Source organism: Homarus americanus, unplaced genomic scaffold, assembly GCF_018991925.1.
Source record: "Homarus americanus isolate GMGI-L3 unplaced genomic scaffold, GMGI_Hamer_2.0 scaffold32677, whole genome shotgun sequence".
Taxonomy (NCBI): Eukaryota; Metazoa; Arthropoda; class Malacostraca; order Decapoda; family Nephropidae; genus Homarus; species Homarus americanus.
Window position 1 is genome coordinate 133,614 of NW_024757398.1, and position 20,902 is coordinate 154,515.

The 20,902-nt window shown below is 43.9% G+C and overlaps 1 protein-coding gene across 1 annotated transcript in view; it reads right to left on the minus strand.

The window, feature by feature from the left end:
- LOC121857460 (protein O-mannosyl-transferase TMTC1-like) overlaps positions 1 to 20,902 on the minus strand; it is a 78,361-nt gene that overhangs the window by 20,390 nt on the left and 37,069 nt on the right. Inside the window, exons 10-12 of the mRNA XM_042353512.1 lie at positions 18,358 to 18,510; positions 5,177 to 5,391; positions 4,874 to 5,009 (exon numbers count right to left, since the gene is read on the minus strand). Of these exons, the coding sequence (XP_042209446.1) occupies positions 4,874 to 5,009; positions 5,177 to 5,391; positions 18,358 to 18,510 (504 nt within the window). The remainder of the gene's footprint in view (positions 1 to 4,873; positions 5,010 to 5,176; positions 5,392 to 18,357; positions 18,511 to 20,902) is intronic.

A 20,902-nucleotide genomic window follows, 5' to 3' on the forward strand; every position in this document is an offset into this window, starting at 1 on the left:
TATCGAGGGCAGAGTCCGGGGCCACCAGGCGTGGGGTCGCCCTCCGTTGATGTCTTCCCCGCGTAGGTGGTCTGGGCTATGAGGGTCGTCCAGGAGCTTGTACCAAACCTTCTTCCCTAGGCGATGGAACCTAACGTTGAGGGCCTCTGTTTTATTTCTTAGGTGAATAGTTTCCACTGTCTCCTGGTAGGGTGGCGCTTGGCCACTGGCTGACCTCAAACACTTGTTTTGGAAGCTCTGTAGTTGTTGTAGTCTGGTCTTCCCGAGTGTGACGAGTGGTAAAGATGGGTACTCCAACACAGGCCTCACCAGCGCCTTGTACAGGTGAACTTGTATCTTCTCAGGCATCAGTTTAAAACGTTTTAATTTGGCTGCGGCGACTTTGGCTTTATTTAATCTAACCTTCACGTGGGGAATGATGCCCGTCCGAGAGATGCTGAGGCCGAGCAACCTGCCTTGTTTAGAGTACTCAATCTCTTCGTCGTCGATCATCAATGGCGCCGGCTTGAATTTGGCTCTGGGTATGACCTCGAATTTCGTTTTGTTTGTTTTTTTTTCTATTTATTTTCATACTCCGAGATCTCCTCTATTGCCCGAGCAGTGAGTCGCGCCATCCTTGCCGTGGACCTTTCTGGGGAGGTGACGATCTGTGTTACATCGTCGGCATACATGACGTACTCGCTGCCGACGATTGGGGGTGGCAGGTCAGCCGTGTAGAGCGTGTAAAGGGTTGGTGAGAGACAAGAGCTGAGGCACGCCGCTTGAGAGTGAGAATTCTTCTCCAAAATGTTCTTGCATCTTGATTTTGGCTCTGCGGTCCGTAATGAAGTTGTATAGCAGGCTCGTCAGATTTTCGGGTAGCCCCAGTTGTATGATCTTATACTGCAGCCCCGCGTGCCAAACTTTGTCAAACGCCTTGCTGACGTCCCTCAATACTATGTTGCACTGCAGGCGGCCAGTCATGGCATTGGCGACCTGCTCGTAGTCCTGAGCTATGGCGGTGGATGTGCCTCGGTACTGGCGGAAGCCGAACTGGCGGGGATTATGCACGTCTTCGTCCTCCAGATACATCCGCAATCGCTTGTTTACTATTTTTTCGAAGATTTTGGCAGGTACCTCTAGCAGCGATATTGGTCGAAAGTTTTCGACTTTGTTTGGAGGCTTCTCTGCTTTTGGTATGAGGCGAATAACGGCGATTTTGAACATCTTAGAGAAGTATCCAGAGGCGAGGCAGGCGTTGCATATATGAGTAAGCCTCTCTATCATGTTGTCGGGGAGTTGAGCCAGGATCTTCTTGTAAATGTGACTTTGCCCAGGGGATTTGTTTTTAAACCCTTTTATGACGGCTGACACATCTGCAGGAACTATGCGCTCCGTCAGGTACCTTCCGTCCACCAGTCTAGTCAGTGGGAGCGGCTGGAGCAGGTGCTGATGGTCCTGCAACTGGTCTAAAATGTCCTCCTCAAACTCCCTGTCGAAGCCCTCGTTCTCCTGTTCACTAATGGTAAAGATCTTCAGTAAATATCTCCGATGTAGTTCTTGGGTTTCCTCCTCGAATATTTTCACGTTGTTTTGGTCGAGCAGGTAAGGGACCGTGCTAGAGGTGGAACCCATTAGTCGCTTGATCCCTTTTCAAAATGCAGCAGAATCGCTGTAATTGTTGGTTGCCTCCCACACCAAGGCGGACCACTTTTGCTCAAGTAGACGTTTGCTCTCGTGCTGGATGTCCGTCTGTAGCTCTCGGTAGACGGAGAAGGACAACGACATCCCGTCCACCACTCACAGAACCATTCCCCATCCTCACACTAGTCACCGGCTGAGGCAGCTTAGTGTACAGTACGATCACGTGAGACAGCTAGCCAGTATCCGCGGGTGGACGCAAGTGCTGAGAGACTGACTTCACTAGACTGGTGGACGGAAGCTACCTGATGGAACGCATAGTTCCTACAGATGTGTCAGCCGTCATAAAGAGGTTTAAAAACAAGTCACCTGGGCAAAGCATATTAACAAGAAGATCCTGGCTCAACTCCCAGGCAGCTTGATAGAGAGGCTTGCTTATACATGCAATGCCTGTCTCTCCTCTGGATACTTCCCTAAGAAGTTCAAGTTCAAAATCGCCGTTATACGCCTCATACCAAAAGCAGGGAAGCCTCCAAATAAAGTCGAAAAATTTCGACGGATATCGCTTCTGGAGATAGCCAATTCGGCTTTCGTTAGTACCGAGGCATATCCACAGCCATAGCCCAGACCTATGAACAGATCGCCAACGCCATGACTGGGCCGCCTGCAGTGCGTCGTAGTGCTGAGGGACGTCAGCAAGGCACTTGACAAGGTTTGGCACGTGGGGCTGCAGTATAAGATCTTACAACTGGGTTACCCGAAAACTTGACGCGCCTGCTATACAACTTCATTACGGACCGTAGAGCCAAAATCGAAGATGCAAGAACATTGTGGTGAGGAATTCTCACTCTCGAGCGGAGTGCCTCAGGGCTCTTGTCTCTCACCAACCCTTTACACGCTCTACACGGCTGACCTGCCACCCCCAATCGTCACCTGGCCGGGAAGGTCCACGGCAAGGATGGCGCGACTCACTGCTCGGACAATGGAGGATATCTCCTGGTATGAAAATAAATGGGAGATAAAAACAAACAAAACGAAATTCGAGGTTATACCCGCAACCACATTGATGATGGACGACGAAGAAATTGAGTATTCTAAACAAGGCAGGCTGCTCGGCCTCATCATCTCTCGGACGGGCATCATTTCCCACGTGAAGGACAGACTAAAGAAAGCCAAAGTCGTCGCAGCCAAATTAAAACGGTTTGAACTGATACCTGAGAAGATACAAGTCCACCTGTACAAGGCGCTGGTGAGGCCTTTGTTGGAGTACCCACACATCCCACTCGTCACACTCGGGAAGACCAGACTACATCAACTACAGAGCTTCCAAAACAAGTGTTTGAGGTCAGCAAGTGGCCAAGCGCCACCGTACCAGGAGACAGTGGAAACCATCCACCTGAGAAATAAAACAGAGGCCCTCAACGTCAGGTTCCATCGCCTAGAGAAGAAGGTTTGGGACAAGTTCCTGGACGACTCTCACAGCCCAGACCACCTACGCGGAGAAGACACCAACGGAGGGCAACCCCACGCCTGGTGGCCCCGGAGTCTGCCCGCACTACAACAACCCAACCCGCGACCCATCTATGTCCGCCGCAGTGATCCACCTTAGATTAAAACTTAGATGATATAAATTCACATTTAACAAGCCACAATCTAGCGAGTCCATAACGTAATACAGTATAAGATTTTAATAAACTTGTAATTGTAAAATCAATCTAGTCATTGTCTACTAAAGTAACCATTGTGTAACCTCATCCTAAATCTTAGGTTAGCTTAGTTAGCCAACAAACTCTGTAATATGTAAAACAAGGGGTGTCGTCCCCCTCTGTTTAACTCATTAAACTTCTTTTCCAAGCTTCCCCCCACGACTATATGTTGTGACTTCTCTATCCCTCATGTCTGGCTGTGCCTTGAGCCCCAGCATGCCTTCCATCCATTCCCCAACTTAACCTAAAAAAAATATAAATGATGGAGACAAACTGACTCGAAACTGTAGCGATAGAATAAACAAAATGTTTTTTGTCAAATAATCGTTTTATTGTTCATCATAAGACTCCGCTTCCCGAACCTCAAACCTATTGTGATATACAGACAGACAGACAGACAGACAGACAGACAGACAGACTGATAGAGAATGCTAGAAAACCCAAAACAAAAGAATGCTACATTAATAAACAACTAATTAAGATAAACAGACAATATATGAGACATGTAAACAAATATATGAAATATGTAAACAAGCACAACAGGTGATTCATGTCATCACATTGTTTCACCTTCTGGTATAAAAATTGAACTTTGGTCAATTAACACATAAACCCGGCAACTGTACCCCAGATAATGACCTTCTTACAGTTTTAATTAAGTTGTATAATTAGTTTTTCATGTATTCTGGTTACATATGTAACAAGTTTCCAACCAAAATTCTGACCTCCCAGTTGACCTTGGACTTAGGGTCAATTAATGCCAAGATCTAGATACCATACTTCAGAATATTGTTCACCTAATGTGCAAAGTTTTAATGAAGTTTAGTACAGTAGCTCTGGATATATCATGAACACGTAAAGAACGAGTATCAGACAACGAAATTGACCTGTCTGTGACCTTGAACGTGGGTAATTAAAACTAAGCTTCCTCCACAGTCGTAGTGAGCATTATTAACATACAAGACCTAATGAAATAAGTTGTATAGTTTCTGTGTTACAGCATAATTATCTTTGATGAAATTGATCCTTGATAGATTGACAGATTGACAGATTGATAGACTGATAGATTAATAGACCGATAGACTGATAGATTGATAGATTCGTAGACTGATGGATTGATAGACTGATAGATAGATTGATAGATAGGTTGATAGATAGATTGATAGATTAATAGACTGATAAATTGATAGATTGACCGATTGACAAACTAGTAGATTGATAGATTATTCTGATAGACTTACAGAGGGATAGATTGATAGATTGATAGACTGATAGACTGGCGGACTCATAAACTGATTGACCGAGAGATCAGATTAATTTAGAGATATACTGAGAGACTTAGAGATAGAAGAGCAGAAAAAAGATGACAAATAGAGAGAGAGACAGACAGGTAAAGAGAAAGACAGACAGACAGACAGGTAAAGAGAAAGACATATTGACAGACAGACAGACAGACAGACAGATAAACAGACAGATAGAGAGGGAGATCGATATTGAATGAGAGTGATATGTGTATAGACAGATAGATTAAAGACAGACAGAAGTACCTGGTGTAGAGGTGGTGGGCGTGGGTGTGGTGATGATGGGCGGTCATGAGGGCGGCATAGCTGGTGAGGGCGGTGGTGTGGGCGGGATCCAGGCTAAGGGCGGCTTCGTAATGTCTGGCGGCCGGTTCATTCCGTCCTGTAAGCGGAGAACAGAAGCCAGAAGGATATATATTGTATGGTGTATGTTAATATATATTTATACATTATATACATGAAACTCTCTCTCTCATCCTGCTTTATGTGTGTGTGTGTGTGTGTGTGTGTGTGTGTGTGTGTGTGTGTGTGTGTGTGCCTCTCTCTCACCTAATTTAACAAGCAGGGCAGCGTAGTCAGTCAACACGGTCGGATTAGTAGGGTGGTGGGCAGCTAGGGTGAGCAAGACTTCTTCTGCAGCCTTCACCCTTCCCTCCTGGAGGTAGAGGTCTGCTAGGAGGCACCCCAAGGCCTCCTGTTCCTCCTCCTCCGGGGTAAAGGTTGACTCCAATAGGTACACGGCTTGTTGGATACGTCCTTGTTGCCTGGGAAGAAAGAGGGTGTGTGTGTGTGTGAGAGAGAGAGAGAGAGAGAGAGAGAGAGAGAGAGAGAGAGAGAGAGAGAGAGAGAGCTGTCTCAGACCTTTCATGTGTTTACCGAACTAAGTTACGAATTTTATGGACTCTGCTGGGGTCGTGATTATTATCATCATCATCATCATCATCATCATCATCATCATCATCATCATCATACAGGGCAGTGCACACCGAAACAGTTTAATATCGCCAGTAACACGTCAAAAGGCTCCGCCATGTGGCCAGATCTAATATGCCGCTATGCAGTAGTTAACGGGTATTTGATAGCTTAGAGACTCGTATCCAGCCATATTGTATATCATTATCTTGGCTATATTACCTACATATTAAATTCTATTGGTTCAATATTGTAGACGGAGGGATCAGGAGCCTCTGATGTGTCGATAGTGTTGATATATTTAATACCTGGTCACTTGGCCTTGGTCTCTGTCTCTGACATGTGTGGTCTCTGATTTTTGCTCAAGGGTTTGGATATCACAAATAAATTTTCAGGTCTTTTGGGAAGGAGTTGTCAAGAGGTTAAATTTGGGTTCAGGTAGAAAGACAATAACCATTAATAAACTAAATATAAATCTAGCCTGGTTCTAGGAAAAGTTGACCGTAAGTCGGGATATCTTGGGACCGCATACTCAAAAACATTTATGGGACTGTATCTCTTTGTCTACCCCGATCGGTATACAGGATCTCCTTAGGTGCTGTAACATGCTCAACCCGGATATAGTAAGTACTCTATTTCCTGACTGAATAAAAAAAAATATATATATGTTGAAGTAAACTTGTTATACTTGTTTTATCATAGAATAATGAAGAAAATGTTTTGTACATCAACATACTAAAATACGATATCACAGTATGTCTTTTTAGTTATTTTTGGTTTACGAGAAGAAGAGGCTTGAGTGTGTTTATTTTTGTTGTGGAATGGAAGAGACGCATCTTTTGTCTACTTACAACTTTTCAAGTAATTTTTACCAAAATTGAAGGTTTGTATTGTTCACATTTATGGGACAAATATTTCTTATGAATGAGTAAGCTTGCAGATAGACCTTATTAATGTGGTATAGCCGTAGATATCCGCCAGTAATGAAAGCCAAATATGAGGTCAAGTGAACATTCATGCCTAGACTTCGCCTTCTTTTTGCATATTCAACCAATAGCCTACTCCTATTTTCTTATGTATATGGCTTATGATAGCATGATAGGCTCTACGTGTCCATAGGCTAGCCAACTTGAAATGATAGTGGGCTTAAAATATGGATTGCAATTAACTTGATTAAGCTAGGGGCCTACATAACTGCCTTTTCAGTCTTATCCAAATAAATGTTTAAACATGGGGGCCAAGTTAATTTAGTTAAAACATGAAGAATATTTAAAGGGGAAATTCTACCACACAAGAACTTGTACATGGCTGTCCATCGACGGTAGCCTAGGGTAGAGTATTAATTTTAGATACTTTAAGGCTAATGTGATTTAATTTCAGGATTGAATTCTTGCTTTTCCGATGAACTTCAAGCATATTCAGACCAAATTACCCAAACATTGAAAGGAAAACACCAGGGTCTAGGCTAAATCAGTAGTATAAGAGAAGGGATTGGTCATTTAGGTTAGGCAAGGCTATGCTATCAATAACCTATTTATTTGAAGTAGCCCAGAATGAGGTTATCCTAGTCTAACTTATGTGTCTTGTCATAGGTCAGCATTACCCCAAATCCTATTTGGGGTAAAACACCAAATACAATATCTAATAAAATAAAGACAGGTCAAAAGACTCTACGGCTGCTGAGAATGCTGCTGTTCCTACCAGAAAGCAGCTTCAAATGCAAGTAGTTGACAGACAAGAAGCAAGATAATGCCTTTCTCTATGCTATGGAGGGAAGTTTAACTCAATTAAAGCAACTTAAATGTATTTAATCTAATGTATTATGAGTTCTTCCTCCTCGCTGAAACTTGGTCACCTCTTCTTCGCAGTAGGTCCTTCCATCTTTTATTTACAAACAAACTACTATCACGTGCGTCGATCTCAGCTGATTTCTCCTTCTCTTGTGATTGGTTGATGATTTTTGAACTGATTGACTTTTGGTCAAGAGAACCGAATTTACAAACACTAGAATTACAGACTGCTTACGGACCCGTATTTAAATTTTGAGTATGAGAAATTTACGGGACTGTAAGAAGTCTGTAAGTTATGGTCCTGTATGTCTGCTACTGTACGTCACTGATGAGGTGTTTTGAGTATGCTGCCCCGGGGTTCTAATGCAAGGTGACTCGGGCTAGTCTGGCACGGACTTTTCTCACTTTGCCTGCCTCTAGTATTAAGCTGAGCGTGCAATTAGCCGTGGGAGATGAGGCCCCATACATGTCGACCATTACTGGATATGTTGATGCTTTTTAAGGGTAATGAACACTTCTTTTATTTAAGATAAATATAGAAAATACTATATCTTGATAAAATCACCGAGCATGAGGGAATAGTTACGACCTTACTATATAAAACAGAATTTGAGTTTAAATTCAATTACTCCTATTTATATCATAGTGTCGAAAACTAAATGATTTGGTAGTTGGTCCAAAAACATACACACCCATATAAGTTGGTAAATATGTTCCCTTTTAAAGATAGTATTGGCCTTTCATCATCTCGGGATTGCAACACCTTTTTTTATAATTAAAATTCGGCCTATGCACAAGGATATACTGTATATAAATGCGGATAAACTAAAGATTAGTCCCAAAAATGGTCACGTAAGATTAGTCTCTAACCCAGTGAACAGGAGAGGGACCGAAAGACCAATTCCTCAGTCGTTTGTTCGGAACCTAAAGTTAGTTCCCCCATAATATCAGTTTTACTAAGATTTCACCTACAATAAAGATATGTATACTGTACAGTACATACTAATATAAACTTGGATTCTCCTATTGCTTTGCTCACTGGACGTGATGTTTAGTGGATCATTCCCTTCCAGCAAGAAGGTTAGTCGGTCTTGCACTGCTTTGAATCCGAACATCGACTTTTCTGACATTTTCTTTCACATTGAACATCCGGTGACCAATATAAGTTTGTGTTTGATAATTTTTCCAACTGTCACTGGTTGAGCCCAAAGGAATAGTTGGTCTAGGTTGGACTCAGAAAAGACGTTAAGTAAACATAAGAACATAAGAACATAAGAATGGAGGAAACTGCAGCGGGCCTATTGGCCCATACTGGGCAGTCCCGTTTACACCCAACCCCTATTGCTCATATGAGCATCCAACCTATGTTTGAAGCAATTCAGCGTATTCGAGTTAATGATGATATTTGGTAACTTGTTCCACTCATCCACTACTCTCTTTTCAAACCAATGTTTACCTATTTCGCGCCTAAATCTAAATTTGTCTAATTTAAAACCATTGTTACGAGTTCGCCCCTGGTTGGATAGTTTGAGTACCTTTGTTATGTCCCCTTTGTTTAGCCCTGACTTCCATTTATACACCTCTATCTTTTTTTTTTTTTTTTTTAGGTTAAGGTGGGGAATGGATGGAAGGCATGCTGGGGCTCAAGGCACAGTCAGACATGAGGGATAGAGAAGTCACAACATATAGTCGTGGGGGGAAGGTTGGAAAAGAAGTTTAATGAGTTAAACAGAGGGGGACGACACCCCTTGTTTTACATATTACAGAGTTTGTTGACTAACTAAGCTAACCTAAGATTTAGAATGAGGTTGCACAATGGTTATTTTAGTAGACAATGACTAGATTGATTTTACAATTACAAGTTTATTAACATCTTATACTGTATTACGTTATGGACACACTTGATTGTGACTTGTTAAATGTGAATTTATATCATCTAAGTTTTAATCTAAGGTGGATCACTGCGGCGGACATAGATGGATTGCGGGTTGGGTTGTTGTAGTGCGGGCAGACTCCGGGGCCACCAGGCGTGGGGTCTCCCTCCGTTGATGTCTTCCCCGCGTAGGTGGTCTGGGCTGTGAGGGTCGTCCAGGAGCTTGTCCCAAACCGTCTTCCCTAGGCGATGGAACCTGAAGTTGAGGGCCTCTGTTTTATTTCTTAGGTGGATGGTTTCCACTGTCTCCTGGTAGGGTGGCGCTTGGCCACTGGCTGACCTCAAACACTTGTTTTGGAAGCTCTGTAGTTGTTGTAGTCTAGTCTTCCCGAGTGTGACGAGTGGTATAGATGGGTACTCCAGCACAGGCCTCACCAGCGCCTTGTACAGGTGAACTTGTATCTTCTCAGGCATCAGTTTAAAACGTTTTAATTTGGCTGCGGCGACTTTGGCTTTATTTAGTCTGTTCTTCACGTGGGGAATGATGCCCGTCCGAGAAATGATGAGGCCGAGCAACCTGCCTTGTTTAGAGTACTCAATCTCTTCGTCGTCGATCATCAATGGCGCCGGCTTGAATTTGGCTATGGGTATGACCTCAAATTTCGTTTTGTTTGTTTTTATTTTCCATTTATTTTCATACTCCGAGATCTCCTCTATTGCCCGAGCAGTGAGTCGCGCCATCCTTGCCGTGGACCTTCCTGGGCAGGTGACGATCTGTGTTACATCGTCGGCATACATGACGTACTCGCTGCCGACGATTGGGGGTGGCAGGTCAGCCGTGTAGAGTGTGTAAAGGGTTGGTGAGAGACAAGAGCCCTGAGGCACGCCGCTCGATAGTGAGAATTCTTCTCCAAAATGTTCTTGCATCTTGATTTTGGCTCTGTGGTCCATAATGAAGTTGCACAGCAGGCGCATCAGATTTTCGGGTAGCCCCAGTTGTATGATCTTATACTGCAACCCTGCGTGCCAAACTTTGTCAAACGCCTTGCTGACGTCCCTCAGTACTATATTGCACTGGAGGCAGCCAGTCATGGCATTGGTGATCTGCCCGTAGGCCTGAGCTATGGCGGTGGATGTGCCTCGGTACTGGCGGAAGCCGAACTGGCGGGGATTATGCACGTCTTCGTCCTCCAGATACATCCGCAACCGCTTGTTGACTATTTTTTCGAAGATTTTGGCAGGTACCTCTAGCAGCGATATTGGTCGAAAGTTTTCGACTTTGTTTGGAGGCTTCCCTGCTTTTGGTATGAGGCGAATAACGGCGATTTTGAACATCTTAGGTAAGTATCCAGAGGCGAGGCAGGCGTTGCATATATGAGCAAGCCTCTCTATCATGTTGTCCGGGAGTTGAGCCAGGATCTTCTTGTTAATGTGACTTTGACCAGGTGATTTGTTTTTAAACCCTTTTATGACGGCTGACACATCTGCAGGAACTATGCGCTCTGTCAGGTAGCTTCCGTCCACCAGTCTAGTGAAGTCAGCCCGTGGGAGCGGCTGGAGCAGGTGCTGATGGTCCTGCATCTGACCTAAAATGTCCTCCTCAAACTCCCTGTCGAAGCCCTCGTTCTCCTGTTCACTAATGGTAAAGATCTTTCGTAAATATCGCCGATGTAGTTGTTCTTGGTTTTCTTCCTCGAATATTTTTACGTTGTTTTGGTCGAGCAGGTAAGGGACCGTGCTAGAGGTGGAACCCATCAGTCGCTTGATCCCTTTCCAGAATGCAGCAGAATCGCGGTAATTGTTGGCTGCCTCCCACACCAAGGCGGCCCACTTTTGTTCATGTAGACGTTTGCTCTCGTGCTGGATGTCCGTCTGTAGCTCTCGGTACCGGTCTCTCAGCTCCTGCGTCCACCCGCGGATACTGGCTAGCTGTCTCACGTGAGCGTACTGGACACTGAGCTGCCTCAGCTGGTGACTAGTGTGAGGATGGGGAATGGTCCTGTAACTGGTGGTCGGGATGTTGTTGTCCATCTCCGTCTTCACATCCTTATACCATTGTTCGACCGCGTCGTCGATGTCATTGGGGCTGGCTTCTTCCAGGTTTCTCCCCTGCTTGAGACTGAGAGACTCCTTGAAGGAGTCCCAGTCTGCCCGTTTGAGGTTTGACCTGATGTTGGCGGGGATCATAATGGGATTGGATGAGAGCGTCACGACGACTGGCAGGTGATCGCTGGCACTGATGGGTCCGGCGGTAACAAGCCTGTTCAGGACGGCCTCGTTGTTAGAGAGGATTATGTCCGGTGTTGTGGCACTGGCACGTCTGATCAATGTCGGGAAATCTGGCCCGAGGTGTTGCAGTTTTCCCCTTCACATGTTGTCATACAGTGCCACATCGGCGTTGTTCTCATTACCTTGTCCTAGTACGGCGTGGCGCGCATTAAAGTCCCCTATCATGTATGTTGGTTTTCTGTGGCGTAGCAACTGGTTTAGGTCTTGTTCGGGTAAGTAAGGACGTCTGGGAGGTAGGTACATTGTGCATATGATAACAGGTCCCCTAGTTGTCTCCACCTGCACTCCCACAACTGAATCCTCGAAGTCTGGCAACACTCTGTGACTCAGTTGTGACCTGATGGCCCCAGAGACACCATCGTTCAGCTCACTCGTCATGTTCCTCTGGTATACAGTGTAGCCAAAAAATTTCAGCTTACTTTCGTCCTTTATGCCAGAACTGTTTAACAGAATGATGTCTGGGTCTAATTGATAGTATAAGTTAGACAGTGCGTTACGTCTATTAAGGGACCAGTGTAGGACATTATGTTGGACAATTTTCATCCTGCTAACGACTGCCATTTCGGAGACTGTAGCTTGAGGCGTCGTTTGGAGTGTTTGCTCGGCTTCTGCCATTTCTAGGGGGACGGAACTTCTTAGCAGAACCTTCGGACATCTGCTTGTCAGTCAATGGCGGGCCCTCGAACTTCTCGTCACCCGTGTACAGGAAGGTGTTCAGGTCCTGGGCCTGCGTGTCGTGGTAATCAACTGACGCTGCAACTCGAGGGTCTTGTTCCTCTATGAAGTGAGTCGTCATCATCTGGTCGCAACCATTGACTGTGGTTGCAGTCCGATGGTCACTGTCGTCGCTGGGAGTGCATGTAATGGGATCGCGGGCATTTACGGTGTCGCTGGAGCTGTGATCCCAGGGGGACTGACTGGCCACGTCGGGATGGCGGTTATACTGACTTTTGCCTAAGTCAAGGAGATCATGGTCAATTTCTGGCGTGGGTTGAGGTCGTCGATAAGTCGTTGAGTGGGTTACTGCCTTAAGGACTTCTTTTGAAGGGAGGTGGTCGCTTATTTCAACAGGTGCAAGGTTGTTCCTGGTTAGTGTCTCGTTGAGGTGTTTCGAGAATGAACCTGGATGAACCATGTTCATGTGATGGGCATGCAGGTGTCACGTGCCTGAGCGCTCGGGAACTGGCATAGCGTGAGGCATATGTTCACGCCTACATTTCACACAAGCTATTAATAATTTGTTAATTGTACTTATTATATTATTATTGTTCTTAGTTACTTAGGTTAATTGTATTTTTATGTATGTTATTAATATGCATCATTGTCTTACTCTGTTAAGTCAAATCAAGAGTAGTATTAATTAATCATATAAAATATCCAGCAAATGTCCTGGATCACGTGATATGAGACGCTCTCCTCCTCGGCGTGCCCCACGCCTCCCCAGTAGCGAAAAGCCGTGGCATAGGGTAGACATGTCCATTCGTTCTCTAGCCTTGACCCTTGTCTAGTGCCTTGTCCAGCCTTCTGCAATGCCCTAGGGGTATCAGGTATTAGTGACACGTTTAGTTAGGCCTAGGAAGGGATCCTGGTGGTAAGGAATCTCCTGTTTGGTAGGAAATAATCATTTTGTAGTGATTGTTGTATATGTATATTTCATATGTCTGTGTAATATAGTAATGTTAAGTAACATTCGTTTGGTCTAACTCCTTAACGTTGTATTTTCACCCTTCCGGCATCACTCTTATTTTAATATATAATCACTTATTCCCTTAAATTCTTGTTTGCTAGTCATTACTCCATTTAGAACATAAATTGAATTAATTAATTATCTTCCCTTTTGTGATTCACTTATTTCAACTGTTCTTACTTATTCAAGTACATTTAGTTGAGTAGGTTTTTGGTGGGGATAATTATTGCCGTGTTCCCTATTTGTTCCTTTATTTGTTAATAACTTGGGGTAGGTTTCACTCCCCAGGTATAAAGGGTAGTGGGATCGCGACACAGGTAAGACAAGTATATAGTGGTGGCTTTGGACTCGTCCAGCTGTGGAGAGGAGACGCTCCTGATGCTCTCGGCCACTGCGTCCCTCATGGCGCCCAGTGACTCAGTAACTGCCTGTTTTATTGAGTCCTTGATGGTTCTTATCTCTGATTGCAGGACTTCCATGGTCTCGCTGACATTGTTGAGCTTTTGGGAGTCTGCTTGAGTTTCTTTTAGAGCGTCTTTTAGGGTTTGGCTGTAAGCCATGATCGTCGACTGAGTGGTCCTTTCTATGGTGTTAGAAATTTCCCTGGTTTCTTTTTGTTTGGTAATTTCGGTCAGTTTCTTCTCTGTTTCTTGAGTTACCTGTTTCCTGACCAGGCAGGTGGCAGAGAAGGTCCTGTGGTCACTCTCGCAGACGACACACTTTTTTATGGTGCTACGGCAGTCTTTGTAGAAGTGTTGATCAGATGAACACTCAGAGCATATGACCCCTTGCATGGGGCAGTTCTTGGTCATGTGGTCATTGTATTTATAGCACTTCATACATTGTTGGATGGGCGTATACTTTTCATATTCAATTTGGTGGGATGAGATGGAAGTGCCATCATAGAGCCCCTTCTCCTTCATTCTTTTCGCATCCGTTGTGTCTGCAAAGCGAACCTTGATTATATTATGGGCATACATAGGATACACCTCCACAACCTTGACATTATTTTGCGTTTCTTCTGCGTTATTTTCCACTACATCTTTGTCTATCTTCTTACATACAAGGGTGAGCTTGGCGCCGTATTCCCGTGGGACAATGACCTCGTAACCGTTGGTTTTCATTTTGTCCAGGGCACTAGACTTAAGTAGTTTATCAGCATCTTCATCAGTTTCTGTGAGGATGATGTAGCCATCTCTCAGATCCACATGTCTATTTATTCTCACCCTTAGGTCGCTCAATAGCCTTTTTAGCCCTATCCGAGACCCCTGGGTCGGGGTTCCGGAGATCTTCACTCTCACTTTGGCCATGGTCAGTAACATACATGAATGAATGAATGAAAATTCTACCTAATCTGTCCACCTCAGCTAAACCCCATGGATGCCGCTCCTTCTGTCCGCTTGCTGGGCGAGTAAAGACGGGTCTAGGGGTAGGGTAAACAGACAATCCCCTGGCGGGAGCCTAGCCAAGCCCTAACACCTAGCAGTGACAGGTTATGAAGCACTGTCGAATCCCTAACAGAAAATGTTGCCACCCTTACTGTCTCGACTCAGCAGCCCTTTGAGGGCCCCCCTTGAGGCTCTGCCCGCAGGGTTCGCGTCGTTACCAAACAGCAGGGACTCTAGGCGAAAGGATAGGATAGGGAAGAAGCGCAGTGTACAAGAATAATGATATCCATGTACAACTACATGATAAAGCAGTCAGAACGGACCCAACGCGAAAAACAAGGCAGACAGTCGTAACGGTCAGCGATTTGAACTGAGCAGGGAGCGACGCGTGGCACGTCCGCTCGCTATGAAGGTTGGGTGCGCTCTGACCTCTATCATATCGCCCCTCACTCTACGTCTCTCGATGGAGTGTAAATTAAGATGCTTTAATCTGTCTCTGTACTCGAGGTTCCTAATGCCCGGGATTAGTTCTGCTATTCTCCTCTGAATTCTTTCTTGGGATTCTATATCCATTCTGTAGTACGGTGACCAAAATTGAACTGCATAATCCAAGTGAGGTCTCACAAGCGTAAGATATAGTTTTTGGATGACCTCTTCAGTCTTGAAACTAACACTCCTTTGTATGAACCCAAGTACTTTATTAGCTTTGTTTCGAGCAAATACACATTGTTTACTGGGAAGATATTGGAAGTATAATGTGTTGTCTAATGGTGGACCCTGCTGCCATATGGCATCACGAAAATTGGGTCTAAATCATTTCTCCTACTATTGACAGCACAACATGCATATATTGTTTCTCATTTTTAATCTTTTTTTTTCATTTTTGTATTCATGGTTCTTTATTATTATTATTATTATTATTATTATTATTATTATTATTATTATTATTATTATTATTATTATTATTATTATTATTATTATTATTATTATTATTATTATCATTATTATTATTATTATTTTTATTATCAATATTATTTTATTATTTTATTTTTTATTAAAATTTTTATTTACTATGAATTATTATTATTATTATTTATTACTAGTATTACATTTTCGCCCCCCAGGCTCCGATGTGGGTCAGTGATCTGTGCCTGGGTGGGCTAATCCCCGTAAAAAAAAAATCATTACTCCTAAATCTTTCTCACATTTGGATTTCTCGATAACATTGGTGTTCATCTGGTATCTGGTTTCTCTATTTACATCTCCCATACTGAGTACTTTACATTTGTCCACATTGAATTTCATCTGCCATTTTTCAGACCATTCAAAATTTCTTTTTAGATCTTCCTATAGTTTTAAGGAGTCCTCGTCAGATTTAATAATACGCCCCATTTTAGTGTCATCAGCAAATTTACTCATGTTGCTGTCTACGCCGATATCTATGTCGTTTATGTATATGATAAATAATAATGGTCCAAGTGACGTTACTCCAGTCGGATTTAGTGCTATTAATGCTCACTCGCTGTTTCCTGTCCTGTAACCACGCACTAATCCACTTTAGAATATCTCTTCCAATGCCATGAACCTCCACTTTTCTCATTACTCTTTCGTGGGGGACTCTGTCGAAGGCTTTACTAAAATCCACTAATTCGAAAACAGATGAAAAGAATGTTAATAGATTAGTTAGACATGAATGCCCGCTTGTGAAGCCATGTGATTTCGAATAGAGTTTGAAATTCTTGCTTGCAATAATATGCCTATAATTCATGTTAAGCTGATTGGACGGTAGTTAGAGGATAGTGATCTATCTTCCTTCTTGAAAATCGGTATTACATTCGCTATCCTCCAGGATTCTGGTACTACACCCGTTTTTAAGGACATGTTAAACAGCTTAGCTAAGGGCATACTAAGCTCTTCCTTACATTTCTTTAATACTCTGGCAAATATCTCATTGGGATCTGGCGACTTATTAGGCTTTAGTTTGTCTATTAGCTTACTAACGTCGTTACTGGTCACTACTATCTCGCTGAATTTATTTTCTTCACTATCTCTGTATGTAGTCGGTGCCTCGGGTATCATGTTTAAATATTCGGTGGTGAAAACTTTTGAAAAATATTTATTCAGATTATTGCTCATTTCTCCATCGTTATCAGTTAGCTCACCGGTATCTGACTGTATTGCTCCAATCTTTTCTCGTGTTTTAGCTTGATACATTTGAAAGAATCCCTTGGGGTTTCATTTCGCTTACCTTTTTTTTTTTTTACGGGAATTAGCCAACCCGGGCACAGGTCAAACGACCCACAACGGAGCCTGGGGGGCGAAAAAAAAAGAACGGAAAAAAATTGAAAATATAGAAAAAAAGGTTATACTGTATTAATCTACACCACGAAGATGCCGGAAAACCAGCTTTTTAAAGTGAGACAGATTGTAAGAGCATGGAAATACAGAAGAAGGCAAAGCATTCCACAGTTTGGCTGTGTGAGGAAAGAAGGAGGTACTATAACGGGTTATTCTCGTGTGACCGATATCAACAGAGAAATGGTGGGCACCGCGGGCAAGACGTGTGTTACGAACCCACGGCCTTACCAGCGGTACACAGGATGCCAAATCCACTGAACATTGCCCGTTAAATTACCTGTAAAAGAGAGAGAGTGAAGCAACATTGCGGCGAAGAGAAAGGGGAGAGAGATTGTCGACTAAAGGAGGAGAGTTAATAAGACGAAATGCCTTTGATTCCACCCTATCTAATAGTTGGACAGAAGAAGAGCCACCCCAGATATGAGAGCAGTACTCCAAGTTAGGACGAATGAATCCCTTATATACTTGGAGCAACTGCTCAGGAGTGAATTAGCTGCGGCATCTGTACAGCATTCCCAACTTTCGGGAGGCAGCTTTAGTTATACTAAGGATGTGTGATTTCCAGGACATATTGGAGGAAATGGTGAGGCCTAACATATTTATTTCAGAATTTGGGGGGATGATAGCGTCCTGAAATGTAATTGGTGGGAGATCGTCTGCTTTACAAAGTGTAATTGGTAAATATTGAGTTTTGTTACTATTGACCTTAACCAAGTTTGTATCTCCCCATTCAGAGATGCTGCACAGATCTGCATTGGTAGAAATAATGATATCAGCTCTGGAAACAGATCTAGTTTGAGAGTTAGGAGGAAGGAGAAAATGTGAAGAAAAGTAAAGAGTGGAATCATCAGTGTAAGAATGGATAAAGTTAGTTGTAGTGTGAAGTAAATCATTGATAAAAAGAAAGAAGAGAGTAGGTGAAAGATCAGAACCCTGTGGGACACCACTATTGGTAGAGAAAGAGCGAGAGATCGATCCCTCGGCAACAACTGCCATGGATCGGTTCTCAAGGAAGCTAGAGATTAGATAACAAAGTGGGGGAGAGAAACCAAAAGAGGGAAGCTTAGATAGCAAAGACTTGTGCCATACCCTGTCAAATGCTTTGGAGATGTCGAGGGCCACCACAAAGTTTCCTGATAATCCCTAAGAGGGATATTTAGAGGGATATTATTGTGTCTGATATTTTTGATATATGATGTTAGTGTGTCTGATGTTGATAAATGATACTAAACCAAACCTGCACTGAAACACTGATGGCTTCATTGAATGGTAAACGAGCCCCAAAGTATTAATGATCTCCAACCGGTGTGCAACCTATTGGCTGTGTACGAGGGGGCATTTGGTGTTTAGTGATTCTATGTGCCATTTGGCCCTCCTGTGCTGCATTGAAAAACTGGCATAACACGAGAAACAGACAGAGATAGTACACCCACCTCCAGAGTGTGGCCAAGTTGAGAGCAGCGTGAGGGTGTCTGGGGTGAGTCTTCAGTGCCACCTTAAAGTGCCACTCTGCCTGCTGGTAGTGGTGCCTCTGTAGTAGTAGAGTGCCAAGGTTGTTGTGGGCACTGGAGTATGACCACCATAGTCTAGCGCCAGAGATATGAACACCATTTATTATTATTATTATTATTATTATTATTATTATTATTATTATTATTATTATTATTATTATTATTAGTAGTAGTAGTAGTAGTAGTAGTAGTAGTACCTGCCATAGATATATAAGAACTTGTTAGGTGTGACAATTCTTGCTCCCAGTGTATCACTCTGATGTGTGGACTGTCACCCTCACCCACCCCAAGGGTGACCTACACACCCATGCGCGTACGTATGCCCCTACTACCCGGACACAGCAGTCCAGCCTGTCACCTCTCCGCTCTTTCCTCATAAGAACTAGTTTCTTCATCTGTATGGGACCAAAGCAGATGTCGGAGGCGGACGTAATTGTCGCCCAAAGTGTGGAGCACTATGCCGGGTAACAGACCTTGTTGCGTTTGTGCTAGCCAGAACCAAAATTGCACTAGCTGTGAATGTGCGAGAAACAACCGACCATGTGTGGTTTGCAGAAAGGGAAACAATTGTCGAAACCCACACGGCAGGGAGCCGACACAGAAGGCCACAGTAGATATCGCCCAGACACAACCGCCCGAAGATATCCTAAATGATAGCAGTGAGTCTACTCAACCTGAAAGATTAGTACTAATAAACGCTCATCCAATAGTAGCAGATGTCCACGAGGTGAATGGCAGACAGCCATCAGAGTGGAATGGCATGTTGATGGAAAATGCGGACATATGGGTTAAAGAAACTTACTCAGAAATTGTCAGGTGGTCGTCAGCTAGCCTGATTGAACCACCCAAGTGTGTGGCCACCAAAGAAATGATTCGGGAGATGACTTGCCACATAACCGAGTACACTCAGGACTGCTTCCTTGCCCTTTTAGCTCTTCAAATACTGGCAATAATACCCCATCTTTTCTGTCAGAGGACACACACAAAGATTAAGCACAAAGAAAATGTGGCAGCAATGAAGAGAAGATTGACAATGTGGCAGAATGGGGCCCTTGATGATCTCCTATGTGAAGCAAGAACATTGCAGGAGAGACTAAAATTTATAGGAAACGGAAAGCAAAACACCGATGACGTTGCAAGAAAGTTTGCAAACAAAATGCGTGTGGGAAAAATGCCTTTGGCGGTCACATCTCTCACAGAGGAATCCTCTGGTGGTGTTCTGCCAATAAACAGAGACATTAAAACAGCTGAAGGAAAAACATCCTCCTGTAAGTGAAGACGAAGGCATCAGGTTCCAGGGTGACTATAACCCACCAAATGCTGTTCTGTTAGAGAAAACAACAGGACGGATGGTGTGGAAAAAGCACTGAAAATTCAAGTTTGGCCCCGGAGCAAGTGGTCTCTACACTGCCATTGCCGCCCTTGCAAGAAAGCTAGCAACCTCGTGCTGCCAACACCTCCATGCTCTGACGGCCTGCCGCTTCATTCCCCTGGATAAGAATCCAGGATGTAGGCCTATAAGGGTGGGGGGAAGTGCTGAGGCGGATCATCGGAAAATGCATAATGGAGGTGGTAAAGGATGATGCTAGGGCAGCAGCAGGGAACCTGCAAGTTTGTGCTGGCCACCAGGCAGGAGGGGAAGCTGCCATTCACGCCATGAGAGCGATATTTGAGCAGCGTGATTGTGAGGCAGTTCTCCTGGTTGAAGCTTCCAACGCATTCAACATACTTAACCGCAAGGCCACACTGCACAACATCAAGATCAAGCGTCCAAGCTTTGCATTGTATGTTGAAAACACCTATACGAATCCATCAGACCTATACGAATCCATCATACAGTCAACTGATGGAACAACGCAGGGGGACCCTGTTGCAATGGCAATGTACACAATAGGCCTATCCGTGCTCCATCACACAATAAAATTTAAAACAACGGAGGTAAAGCAAGTGGCGTACGCAGATGACCTTACAGGAGCAGGAAAAGTGGAGGACATAAAAAAGTGGTGGGACCTGATAACATCAAATGGTCCAAAAATAGGGTACGACCCAAATGCCAGCAATTCCTTCCTCATTGTGAAGCCAGAACATTATGAATGGGCAATGGAGGTGTTCGGTGGAAGTGAAGTCAAAATAACAATGGATGGCCAAAGAAACCTAAGCGCAGTAATCGGCACGACGGACGTCAAATCCGAATACATAGCGGGAAAGGTGAATGAGTGGGTCAGGGAAATCCAAGCTCTGTCTGATATTGCTAACACAGAGACACATGCTGCTTTTGCGGCTCTTACCCACGGAGTCAAGCATCGCTGGAACTACCTGATACGCACTATCCCTGATATCGGACCACTCCTCCACCCTCTGGAAGAAGCTATCAGCGTCATTTTCATTCCCAAATTAGTGAAAAATCTTCACTTAACCCCAGCAGAAAGATCACTCCTTGCACTACCACAGAGACTGGGAGAAATGG